The 13,391-nt window shown below is 37.2% G+C and overlaps 1 protein-coding gene across 1 annotated transcript in view; it reads left to right on the top strand.

Annotated features, from left to right (window-relative positions):
* DDX10 (DEAD-box helicase 10) overlaps positions 1-13,391 on the top strand; it is a 192,200-nt gene that overhangs the window by 25,243 nt on the left and 153,566 nt on the right. Inside the window, exon 10 of the mRNA XM_055802318.1 lies at positions 7,408-7,509. Within this exon, the coding sequence (XP_055658293.1) occupies positions 7,408-7,509 (102 nt within the window). The remainder of the gene's footprint in view (positions 1-7,407; positions 7,510-13,391) is intronic.

The following is a 13,391-nucleotide window of genomic DNA, read 5'->3' as shown; positions in this document are numbered from 1 at the left end:
AAACATTATCACCTCCTTTATATTGAGTTTTCTGTAATGAGAAATATTCCAGTTCAGGGAACTGTGGTGCAAGTATTTTTATATCTGCAATCCTCCTCCCCCAAATTTTATGATTATGTCATCAGTTCCATTTTGTCCTGTGCCAGTTTTGAAAATAGATTATTTTTTTCTTGCCAAACAAAGCAGAAATACTGCCTTTAACTCTCTTGAAATTTGGCATCAACTTATATCTTCTGAAATACAAATGTTAGGGAAACATGTTGCAATACATCTGTTCAAGGCAACCTGTATAATATTTCTTTTAAGGTCTGCATATCCATGCAGAGTATCCTTACAGATCTCTTTCCATTGCTTTCCCATAATTTTTTTTTCCTGTTGGATGTTTGCCCTACAGCAGAACACTGGTGCCCGATGACCATCAATTAGATGGTTCCCATTCCTATTTTATTCTGGTATCACTGTGACTCATATGTCTTTGACAGTTAAAATACGGTGCATTTGACTGAACTATATGTTACGATGGTCGTGGCAGGGATGTAAAATTACTCTAAATGTAGTTAGAACAAACTCAACTCTAGCTGCGTGGAAAGGTGGAATTTATTAATAACCATGATATGTTTTCACCTGTTGCCTTTGTGATAATTGTACTATTCTTTCCTTTAACAGTGTTGGCTAGGGATATACGCAGCCTTTGACTGGGTCTGATCAAGGATACATTAAGATACGTTAAGATTAGCAAAAACTGAGTGTCTGTTTGGCCTGCGTGAAAAGCATTTTTTCTCATCCTGTCCTCGCTGAATCGTCGCCATGTTATTAGTTTCTTCATGCTTGATACCAGCTGTGAGCTCAGGATGATACTCGGCCAAAGTTTAATATAGATTCTGTCATGATGAATAAACCATCCTCTTGATTTTAGTGTTTTAGTTTGTTTATTTTTGGTACAAAATGGAACTATTTGGCAACTCTTTGTTTTTCATTGCTAAGGAAATGGTGTTCCTGACATTTTAAACCATTTTTCTACTTCTAATTAGTCAGTATCACATTGTCCTAAATAATTTATCCCAGTTCCTTCTTGTCCAGCCCTTGATGCTTGCCCTTGATTGCAGACATCCTTTTTCTCATCTGCAGTCAGTGTGAATATATCATGCCTACCCTTTGCTTTATAATGCTAATGATGATTTGTCACAGCTTGCTTGTAAGTCAAGATTGAGTTGCAGAGAATTTACTTGCCTTTTGATAAGAATTGAAGCCAATAGATGCTAGAAAAAAAGGCAGATATGAACTAGAAGTACATGAATTTTATTTTTTTTCCTCCAAAGGCTTTCTGTAGGTAAGATGCAATTTTCCATAGAATTGGAATGAATTGTCTGGTATCCTAAGAGACTTTTAAAACCACAGCGTAAAGATGAGTCCGTGCTCTGGTTTCTTGATAGCTTGAGGAGATGACAGGATAAGTAATATCACCAATTACTACACAGTCCAAGAAAGTTTGATTATGTTGAGGTTGTTAATTTACTTGTCTTCAGCATAGCAGAGGTGCATACCTAGTGAATAATAAAGCATCAGAGTGAATTAGCCTTTTAGGCCAGCTGTTTGGTTTTGGTGATGATGGAAAACTTGAAGGCTGCAGTCAGCAAGAATGGGGAGAACTTCTAATGTCTTCTCACCTGCAGAAGAAGTCATCCTTCTGCTAAAGAGTTTCAGCAGCTGAGGTTGACTCTGCTGCCTTAGTGTATATAAAGGTTTAAAGGTTTTATCTGTCTACTGAAAATAATTAGGGAAGTGTTCTTTTGTTGGCTGTAGTGGAGAACTTTACTCCCCTAGGATACTAAGAGATGTTCTTTTCTCCTGTTTTAGGCATTGTAATGGAAACACATTTTGAGGAGAACATCTAAGTGTTCTTTTCTTTTTTGTTCATGCTAGTTTTTACTAGCTTGTGCTTTCATAAGTATGCAATATAGAAGCTTTTAGTATAAAAGAAAATTTTTGAGAACTTAATTTTCCACTTCAGCCTATCTTTTTGAGGTTATCTTTCGGACCATAATTTTATTATTAGAATATTACCAAGTTGTTCTTTTTTGAGAAATAAGATAATATTTTACCCAAGTAAAACTCCTTTTTTATAGGCTTGCATTTTGCTTTCTTTAGCTAAACACCCACTGGGGACTCTGAACAGATACAAACCTTCCCAGATGGTACTTAAGATTGTTTGATTTTTGGCTTTCTCGATTCTGTAATGATTTCATTTTTGTGTTTAGCTCTGAAGAACAGCATTAATATTAAACAGTCTGTTTTAATTAATTATATCACACAATATAAAAATGGGCAAAACCTATTCCTCCTTAACTTCAAGTACATTTAAAATACTGGCATTTAAGAGTGAATATTTCCACAATAGCTAAAGAAAAAAAATTGCATCAGTAGTTACCAGATGTCTTTCTGTCCTTTTGAATTTCTGAAGACATCAGCTCTGAGAAATATTTGCAATGTTGCCTTTTTTTTTTTTTTTTTTTCTTAGTTGTTGCCAAAAGGTGAGAAAGTGTAGGTGTTTGGAAACATCCGTCTTTTCTTTGTCTATTTTCATGTGATTGTTTCATTACTTAGCTATTTTCTCTATATAAAGGCTTTGCAAGACTTAGTGTAAACCTTGTGTCCATAGATGCCGGATTTAATGCTTGTTTTCTTCTCGAGGATCTATGGAATGTGCCTTTAGAATTAAAATCTCCTGAATTTGTACTTTCTGAAAAGATAACTGACCTAACATATAACATGTTTAGCACTAGGAGCACCTTTCAGGGGTCAGATTGAAGGTTTATCTGGTCCTGCATCCTGGTTTGAGAGTGATCTTCTGGATGCTGAGCAAAATCTATAAAAGCAGAACTAATGTAGAATGATATTTCCTGTACTGTATCATTCCAGTTTGGGTTTGTGGCTTGCAGGGTGGCTATCGGCACTCTCTGACCCTTGATGGGTATTTCTTCCATGATTTGTATGGCACTGTCCTTACATAGCGTGTTGCACGCTGAATAAAATAAATAAAGCAACAATTCAAGAATGCCAAGTCAGGCACTCCAGCATAAATGCCAGAAACAACAGAACTACACAAATTGCTTCATGCCTTTGACTAAATTTAAGGAATCTACAGAAATCCTAGAATCATAGAATGATTTAGGTTGGAAGGGAACTTCAATATCATCTAGTCCCAACCCCCTGCCACGGGCAGGGACACCTCCCACCAGACCAGGCTGCTCACAGCCCCATCGAGCCTGGCCTTGAGCACTGCCAGGGATGGGGCAGCCACAGCTGCTCTGGGCAACCTGTGCCAGGGCCTCACCGCCCTCACAGGAAATAATTTATTCCTTGTATTTAATCTAAATCTACCCTGTCTCAGTTTAAAGCCATTCCCCCTTGTCCTATCACTGCATGTCCTTGTAAAAAGTCCCCCTCCAGCTTTCCTGTAGGCCCCTTTAGGCACTGGCAGGCTGCTCTAAGGTCACCCTGGAGCCTTCTTTGTTCCAGGCTGAACCACCCCAACTCTCTCAGCCTGTCTTCACAGGAGAGGTGCTCCAGCCCTCTGATCATCTTTGTGGCCTTCCTCTGGAGCCACCCCAACAGGTCCATGTCCTTCTTGTGCTGGGGTCCCCAGAGCTGAACATGGTATTCCAGGTGGGGTCTCAGGAGAGCAGAGTAGAGGGGGAGAATCACATTCTGTTCATGCTTCTTTTGATGCAGCCCAGGATACAGTTGGCTTTCTGGACTGCAGGAGTACATTGCTGGGTCACATTGAGATTCTTGTCCACCAGTGCTCCCAAATCTTTTTCCTTAGGGCTGCGCTCAATGCATTCTCTGCCCAGACTGTATTTGTGCTTGGGATTGCCCTGACCCACATGCAGGACCTTTAACCTGGTCTTTTTGAACTTAATGAGGTTCACACAGGCCCATCTCTCAAGCCTGTCAGGGTCCCTCTGGATGGCATCCCTTCGCCCCAGTGTGTTGACCCCACCACAGAGCTTGGTGTCATCAGCAAACTTGCTGAGGGTGTACTCTATCCCAAGTGTCTGTGTCACCGACAAAGATGTTCAACAGTGCTGGTCCTGGTATGGACCCCCGAGGAATGCTACTCGTCACTGGTCTGCACCTGGACATTGAGCCATTGACCACTGCTCTTTGAGTGTGGCCATACAGCCAATTCCTTACCCACCAAGTGGTCCATCCATCAAATCATGATTCGTAGGTGTTTATATAGTGTGATCAAGACTTTTTTGCCTTACTGACAAATGAGGGAGTTCTTGCTAAGAGACTAAACAGACATTCTTCCCAGATATTGAATCATTCACATAGCTCTTCTCAGAATCCTTTCCTTTCATAGCATCTGTTTTGAGGAGAAGAGCAGAACAGTGTGTAATTCTGTACTCTAAATCGGTGAGAGACTGGTATTGGCAGTGATATGATGTCTGTTTTCCTGTCTGATACAAGCCTTGGGTAGAAAAGAGAATATTTTCATCCTTCTTTCCAACAGTGCTCTGAGAGCTTAGGTTCTTTTGATGAATAATTAGCTGCCTTGGAACTGTGATCATCAGTTTTTGCCATAAAATGCAAAGTCCTCTAAGGTTTAGTGGCTTTCCAGGATTTCATTGCTTGTTCAAGCAGTGGTGGTGTCTGACATGCACCCACTTTCTGGAGATATTATCTGGAATTTGGCTGGGTTAAAATACATAGAGCTTTCTTAGAAGGTGCACTTGGTCTATGTACGAAGTAATTCCCAACCCTAATTATTATATAAAGGGTGCGAATATTCATGAGGTGTTTGGTTAGCAGTGGGTTAGGTCCTCCCATGCTGCTGGTAAAGATGATAAATTGCCTTAAACCAAGCATATGGGTTGCTTTAGAACTTTGTTTTAGAAAGGTTATACAAGCTTATGTTTCTGCATTAAGAATGTTTTAGGTCTACTGATTAAATGGATTAAAATCAAGTTAGTATAGTTTTTGTACAGTATGTCTTCCTCACCCACAAGCTTAAAGCAGTATTTTTTAGGACAAAGTCCAAATGTCTTACCATTTCTTTTGGTACTTTTACCAAACTATATATAACCAGTAAATTTACAGTGCTGGTATGTGGCAAAGACTGTCCTCTTACATCAATTTGACTTCCATGTAAAATTTCAAAACCTAGAATGTAAGAGTTAAAATCTCATGATAAAAAACATTTATTGAACGTTTTAAAATTACCTGTAAAAGTCAGTCCCCAAACCCATCATGTATAGCATTGGGGAAAAAAACAACCCCAAACCAAAAAACCTACATCTGAGAGTGTTTTGTTGTGCTCTTTCAGATTCACCAAATGAAAGCAGAGAGCTGTAATAAAAGCTGTCAGTATGTTTTAACTGCAGATTTTGTTGCTACTTGCATTGCTTACTATGCTGTGACAGATAGTGTTTGTAGTTTTCAAACAGTTCTGCAGTACTGTTTTTGGCAAGTGATGACTGTTTATACTTGGAGAAATGTGGGCTCCCTGTAGTCTATCTGAAATGATTTTTATCCGTTAATGGTATGATTCTTATTTGGTGTGCCTGAGAACATCAGTCTGCGCTCTCTGGCCTCCAACTTAAAAGCTCTTTTCTTAAGGCAAGGAGCGTTGACTGAATACTTCCTTAAACAGCACTTGTCTCCCCTTTTCTGTGCAGGAGGACTGAACTGGCATTTTCTTCTGTCATTGATGAGCTTTTATTGGAAAGATGTGTGACTTACTCTGGCATTGTCTGTAGTCTCTGACCCAAGGACAAACTAATAACATCTCTCAGCCTTCTGCTGACAGTTTATACCTTTTGTAGAATATCCTTTCGTTGATGGTTCTCTTGATGGAGATGAGTGAATGCAGTTAAAGACCCAACTGGAGAATGTGTGCTGGAGTAACAGAAGCTGAAGATTTGTGGAATTGCAGCAGACTGACTGAAATAAAGACAGAGGAAACAGTTAACGTTCCTTATAGAAAACAGAAAGGACAAACCAGATATGCTTAAGATAGAGAAACATTTTACTAGTGTAAGACAGATGAGAGTGGAGTAGAAACAAAGCCAAAGGCCTGTTAATGTAGTAAATAATTTGATATAAAACGGCACTTTAAAGATAACACAGTGAGTATTTTCTGTTTCAAATAAATGGAATACTGGTAGTCATAGCAGTTTATGTATAGGCTTATAATCTGCTGCTGACTAGGGGCCTTCCTGTGAGTAGCTCTTGTCAGTTTAGAGCTGCTCTACATAGTAACTTACTACTCTCTTATTTTGCTTTGTCCCATGCATTGCTCTGATCAGTTAGTTGTCATTTGGATTCTGTCTAATTTTGGCATATTTCTGAAATCTAGTTGGATTGCTGTTTTTTATATAATGGAAGACTCATTGCAATATTTTCCTATCAATCTGTACACTTAAGAACTATTTGTGAATGTAAATGAAGAAACAAGATATGTGTTAGGATAGATAAGAACTTAGATAATGTGCTAACTCCTTACTACTTCTTCAGTGGGACTTAAACCCATTGTTTTGTTTGTTTACTAGTGCTCTTGGGTGTTTCTTTCTCCATGAACATCGTCAAGTTACTACATTCACCAAAAGTAGGAACTTTTTCTTACACAACATAGAAAGTCAACAGAAGGTGCTTTAAGAATAAAATAGAAGAATTTTTATGTCTGTGCCAACCACCTATCTTGAGAAATTACTAACTCAGCTATATTTGATACAGCTGTTAAGTGTGCTGAAGAGTGAACTCTAGGTATGTTCTTAGGGGATCAGTCTGAGGTAGTTTTTCTTCTGCACCTAAAAACTGCTTCTATAAATGGAAGAACTCCCTGATTTTATGCTTTTCTTTCAGATGTCTCTGTCACCTGTTAGAAGAATAGCCTTTATTGGATGTGCCAGTAGCTGTTGTTGTTGTTAGGGATCAAAGCACTTACCCTTTTCTAGCCTTTGCCTTCTTTCACTTGCAGGATATGCAAAGGAGAATCAGTTGTAACCGAGTGTTAAGACTTGCCTATTGGTAAAGGATGAATTCAAGCACCTAGACCTTCTAATATTGTAAGGTTTGATCAAGTGCCACTTGATTATCACTAATGTTTCTAATCCAGGGAAGAAAAGATCCGCTGATCTCAATCCATGTCTTAGCTCTTGACGTTTAGGGCTCTAGATACAGTTTTGAAATCAGCTCAGGTGGAAATATTAGCAAGTCACTTAACTGGTTTGCCTCTTCTTTTCCCTTTGTAAAGTGAGGATTTTTGTCTGCTCTTTGGGCTGCTTACAAGGAAGCAAATGTAAATTCTTGTCAATTATTGAAAACATCAACAAAATCTGTGTTTTTTGCGTGTTTGCTTGAGGTCTCTCTTTTGGTTTGTTTTGTTTTTTCCCCAAACAGATACAAAGAAGGTGGTGAAGCTTTGTTAGTATTGCTTCCCTCAGAAGAAAAAGGCATGGTGGAACAGCTGGCACAAAGGAAAGTACCAGTCAGTGAAATCAAGTAAGTGACTAATGGCCTGTCCATTTTTCAGCCGCCTTTCGACAGAAATAATGTGTGATGAGCTATGACAGTCCTGATAAAGTGCTTGAATTGCCTAGAGCTGACAAACAAGGGAGATCATTTTGTTTCGATAGTGTTGTAGAAGGTAAAGACCTTGAGAGGTTACCTATTGCATCCCCTTTTCCAAAGGTAGGATCAGCTGAACAAATCATTCCTATCAGATACTTGTCCAACTTGCCAATTAATATCTTTACAATTTCCAAAATGATCTTGTCTATACTCAGCAGTTCCTATCATTAACGTTTTTTCTTCAAATACCTGATAAGCCTTCTAAGTAGTTTTAAGTGAGAGATTTCTGTTGTTCTGTGCCAAGAATGTATGGAAAATTATGTATGCTCTTACTCTTTGCAACTACTTTTTATGTAATTGAACATTATCATGCTATCTCTTTTATCTTCTTTTCTTCTGCAGATTAAACAACTACAGTTTCTTTAATCTGTCCTTGTAATTTTTTTTTATACCTGTCATTCTTGTTTCTCTTACCTGTCTTTTCTTTAGTTCTAGACTGTATTTCTCTAATTTTGTTGAATCAACTGAAGAACAGGAAATAAAAGATGTGACTAAATGGTCATTTTACATACTAGGAAGAGTGTAATGGTGAAAATCCATACAGATCTATGCTATCTGCACAAAAGAGAACTGACTTTCTGAGAAAGTTGCAGAAGCAGATAATGATACCATGTAAAAATAAAAAAAAACACTTATCTTTCCAATTTCTATTAAATGCAGAGTAATGGACATGTAGGAAAGACAAAAACACTAACTGAAAAAATAATAAAAAACCCCTGCCACTAAAAAGATTCGGTGGTAACTCCTTAATTAGCAGCTATTAGGTAGGAAGGAGCTAATTGTTCTTTAAGCCTGTCAGCCAAATACTAGATCAGAAGAGGAAGTAGAATGTGAAGGAAATATGGAAGAAGAATTGAAAGCAAGCCAGAAAATGTGCTATGAGCCTGACTCCATTTTGAATACTTACATAGTTCAGGTTACACCATGCCAAAAATCATAGAGTGGACCTAGAAGAAATCAGAGAAGGATAACAAGGTACAAAATTAAGTTTCTGTACCAGTGGGTATGAGCAAGGCTAGAACTGTTTTACTTTGAAAAGCTGTAGTTTCAAAGGGAGGACATGAATATGTGAGCAAAGAAGATAATTAACTGTATGCAGAAAGTGTTTGTGGAGCAACTGTTTTTGAGAAGAAATCAAAATAGGGTGAAACATTAAGTGGCTATTATTGCCTCGTCGCTTAAACCTTCAGGTCTGCTCAAAATTAACTGGTTGTCATTTCTGTAGAGAATAGGAATACGCATGTAGCACTTTCCAGACTTAAGGTTTAATTTTATTTTTTTAAAGTATTTTTGATGTATAGGACGTGCCATTTTGAAGGCACTTGTAAGCTGCACTTGTGAATGCTGTTTCTATATAAAAAACTGAGTACACAGCAGCCAGTGAAGTAAATACACTTTTTCTGGTCAAACATGTGTATTGATTCTGTGTAGCATGTGCATTAACTTCAAACATAAGACGACCTTTGCTAAACCAGTGAAAATAAGGACTAGAATGGAGTCAAACGCTACTAAAAGTCTAATTGTGCTTGAAGCTTTCTTTTGACATGGCTGTTAAAAAATAAAAAAAGAAAAAAACCAAAGAAAAAAACCCCTAACACACAGCAACAACAGAAGAACGAAATAAAACCACTCAACTGAGTATGGATAATGTCAGTAAAGAAACTGAGTTAGTCTAATACTTTCTTTTTAAGAATCGTAGTGCTTTAAAAGGATCTGTTGTATAACTACCACAGCCTAAGCAAATTGTCTCATTTTCGAAACTGTATCTTTTTCATAGCTATTCAGCTAATTTATCTTATTTTGATATTCACTAAATGTCTGATCTCATGCACATTATAAATATTTCACCTTTCTTTGACAGCTAAGCTTTTAACTTTTTGAGCAATGCATTTAATTATTTGAACAGCTTATGATAGAAAATAGTAAAAAGGCTCTTTAGCCTATATTTAGCCTTGTAAATACAAATTGGTATTTTTGTACCAGAATAACAATTAAATTTTAATAAGGCAAATATATAATATCCCCCCACCCCCCCAATGCATTTTCTATATATAAATCCAAGTTAGATATGTCTCTGGAGAGACATCCATGCCTGCGTATTTTTGACATTCATGCTAATCTGATGTTGCATCAATTGAAAACTCTGCTTTTGCTTATTAATTTTTTTTTAAAACTTCATCCTAAAAAATCATTCTTTTTCCAAGACACTAGGGCATATGTATAATTAATGCATTTAAGTAACATTCTTAACTGGAATCATTATAAGCACAGTCAGGGCTTTTGATTGATAATGCATTTTAACAGCCTGCCCCAAAATCCAGTTTTGCAATCTACAAAACCTGCCTTATTAGTATTTGTAACATAATGAAGGGGAATAGTTTTACTTAGAATTGTCTGTCTAGTGTGGTTAAGCCTTAAATGGTTTAGCCTTGTGCTTGTAAGAGGCTACAAGAAATTTTTTTTTTAAGGACTTTAGTTAATTGCTTGTAGGTTGCAAACTAGTTTCATCCCACACGTTTTTAAGTACAAATTTTCCTACGTTGTTTACTTCTAGCCAGTTTCCCAATTAATGTAACCCTGGTGTGTTTTGTCAGTTGATAAATTGTTGAAGAAGTTGCATCAACCCATGGATCATGGCCCAGGTCTTCTGCTGAAGAATTCTGGTGGTGTTTGTGCATACTCACTCAATTACAGATTTTCAAGAACTGAGAGTTAGGAAGTAATGACCATTGCTCACTGCCAATAGAGTTTAGCTCTTTGAACTTCTGAAATTAATTCTGAAAGTTTTTTGTTTCTAAAACATCACTGTCAAAGTGTTTGTTTTGCTGATCTTGTTAACCTGTTGTTTTGCGTAGGGATCACAAGAACCCGTTTTCTGTTACAAAACAAAAAATTCCTTGTTTTGTATTTTCTGACTTGCAAACAGCTCTCAACATTTCTTTATTTCATTTAGCCAGAGCTTTTAAAATAATTCCACAACTTGAAAGGAGAGGGGGGAAGCACTTTTTTTGTTTCTTGAATACCTATTCAAAATGCTAGGGTTGGGCTGTTTTCTTAATTTGTAATTTTAAATCTAAACTCCTGGTAGATGCTGTTGGTATAGCATTCCTTTCTAATAAGCACAAGCTGCCAATTTACAGGTAGTGCTTTTAAAAATACTCTATTTTTTGTCGTTTAAACAGAGCAAGAGAAAATGCTAATTATGTAATAATAAAGACCATATTTTTGAGCATTCAAATATGGCAAAAAGATATTCTGAAGTATTAAGTATTATGTACACATTTATAAGGAGTTTATGATTTCAAGTTTAAGATGCGCATTATAAACTGAAATTATTTTTGATAATACATTGAGACTACTTCATCGCATCCAATTTTGTTGGGTAACAAGACAAGAGCTGCTTCCTAAGGGGGTATCATAACAAATTTTGTGTCTAAAAATTTTTAACAAAGGAAGTGCAAAGATGTAGATACCCATAATGTAATACTATGACAAAAATGTGGTTCTTGAAGAAAACAACAATAATGACAAAACACCTTCTTTTTTTCTGACAGTGGAGAATACTTGGATATGTATTCCACATGACAGTAATAGTAATATTGAGGAATTGTTTGACTGTTAAAAATTTGCTGCCTCCCAGTTACCATGATTACTGTAGGACAATCCATTGATGTCACTAACCAGTGTGATTATGCACCTGTATGTGACCTGCTGGTGTGAGGCTGGCAACTCTGAGCAGCCTTCCACAGATCCCAGCTCTTTGTCCTCTCTCCAGTGATCCAGGTTGCCCAGTGTCATCATAGGGAGCCACGTTCCAGGCCAAAAGCACAGAGCAAAGCTTGCTGCTGGGTGGAATATGGAAACTGTTTTGGTACAGCATGGCGATACGGCCTTTTTGGTGTTTGTTGAGCTTTTTTTGTTTAAGTTTTGCTTTGGAGGGCGTGGGGAAGAGAGAGTATCTAGTTAAAGCAGTGCTTGTATGCTGGTGTTAAAAATGGGGGAAGTGAGAGGAAAGCAAGAGTGCATATTGACTAGGAGATAGAGTGCTGTCTGATCGGTTCGTAAGACCAAGCAAGCTGAGTTCATATTTACATCATGACACAATCAAGTGTGGCCGTTAATGCAACTGCTAGGCAAAACAACAGTTCCAAAAGTTTATACTACTCTTTAAAGGGAAGGCTTGTGCCCACAGAGTAAGAAAAGAAAAACAGCATAGTTAAAATGACAATGTCATAAAATCCCCTTCTAGTCTTTGCATAGTTGGTTCTTGCTCACTGGTTCTTAGCTGTTTAGTCAAACTTATAAATTATGATAATTCATTTAAGTGTTTAGATTTTAGGTTTGTCTCTCCGAATAGTCACGTGTATATAATTATTATTAAAAATGTATTTGTTCAGAAGGAAATAACATGGAAACTCATTAACAATAACCAGCTTTCTTATTTTTGGAATCCCGGCATGAGGCGGCATCTCGCCAGTGAGTGGCTGTCATGGTACAGTATTGGAGGGGAGAGAATCCAGTATAATGAACCTTTTTTTTTTTTTTTTTTTTCCCTTTAATATTCAGTGTTGCAAACTTAATCGTTAACAATTGCATAACCTCAAAGTATGCTTAGGGCACCATATTCTTGGTTGACATTGCTTAAATTTGTACCACATTATCTTGCCATGCTTTTAACTGTAAAGTATCTTGTATTTTCTGTCTTTCAAACACTTTTCTTGCAAATTTCTAAATTACTAAAATTTATGTGCAATCAACAAAACCGTCTAAGATTATTTTCCATTATGCTTGGAGCCCCAATGACATATTGTCTCCTGTAAATAATGAATCTTATTCCTACAATAATCAAGTCATAGAAAATAAAGACTAAGAGTGGGCCCAGGTGAGAATTGGAACTCAGTATGCATTTTGAGTTTGACAGTGACAACAGTGAGTAGTTGACAGTCCCAGCTACCCTTTGAGTACAGCTCCAAGGACAATTTTGCTTTTATTTAAAGATTTCATGGAGACCATGTTTTCCTAGCCTGTGAGAATGTGCAATGGCCAGATGCTTTGCTGACACCGAATATGACACCTGCTATTTCTTTCCTGTTCTTAAAGCCTGCTATGCTGCTATGGAGGATAACCAAGCTGATTAGTCATGTTTTGCTTCTGACTAAACTATGTTGGCCATTGTGTGTTTTCTTATTTTCTTTACACACTTACAAGTTGTTTTTTGGTGTCAAGAAAAAAAGTTACATTATTAACTTCTTTTTTTGTCTCTTTTGAAGATGAGCACTATGTTTACCTGCCCTGTCTCATAGATTTTTATCTTTCTCTGATGAGTTATCAAGAATAGATACAACTATGTCTCATTGTGCTTTGACTTTTTCTGTAGTTGCTATGCAGCAAATTTCTTTTGACCTAGCTGATTTATCAAGGTACCTGTTGTCCTGCAATTCTGATGTGAGCTTGGACTGTGATGTGGCTGCTATTAGCTGTTTGATTGCAGCTACCACATTGAGTGAAGACAAGGGGGAAAAAGACACTGGCTAATTTAAGTGTCTTGAGGTCATCTCTTAGTAGCTTTCCCATAACTTAACAGCAATCTAACACTTCTGTGGGCTGTCTCACTACTGGTGTTCATGCTTTTTTATTATTTGTTTGCTTTTATTTTGTTATTCATGCTATCCCTTCTTTACTCTTTTTATCTCATTGTGTGCTTGCAATTCTTATTTTATCTCAGTGTGTTTGTATTGTTTTTATACTTGTCC

This window comes from Falco peregrinus, chromosome 4, assembly GCF_023634155.1.
Source record: "Falco peregrinus isolate bFalPer1 chromosome 4, bFalPer1.pri, whole genome shotgun sequence".
NCBI classification, from domain to species: domain Eukaryota; kingdom Metazoa; phylum Chordata; class Aves; order Falconiformes; family Falconidae; genus Falco; species Falco peregrinus.
The sequence above is the reverse complement of the archived record's forward strand: the minus strand, read 5'-3'. Positions and strand labels throughout refer to the sequence as shown.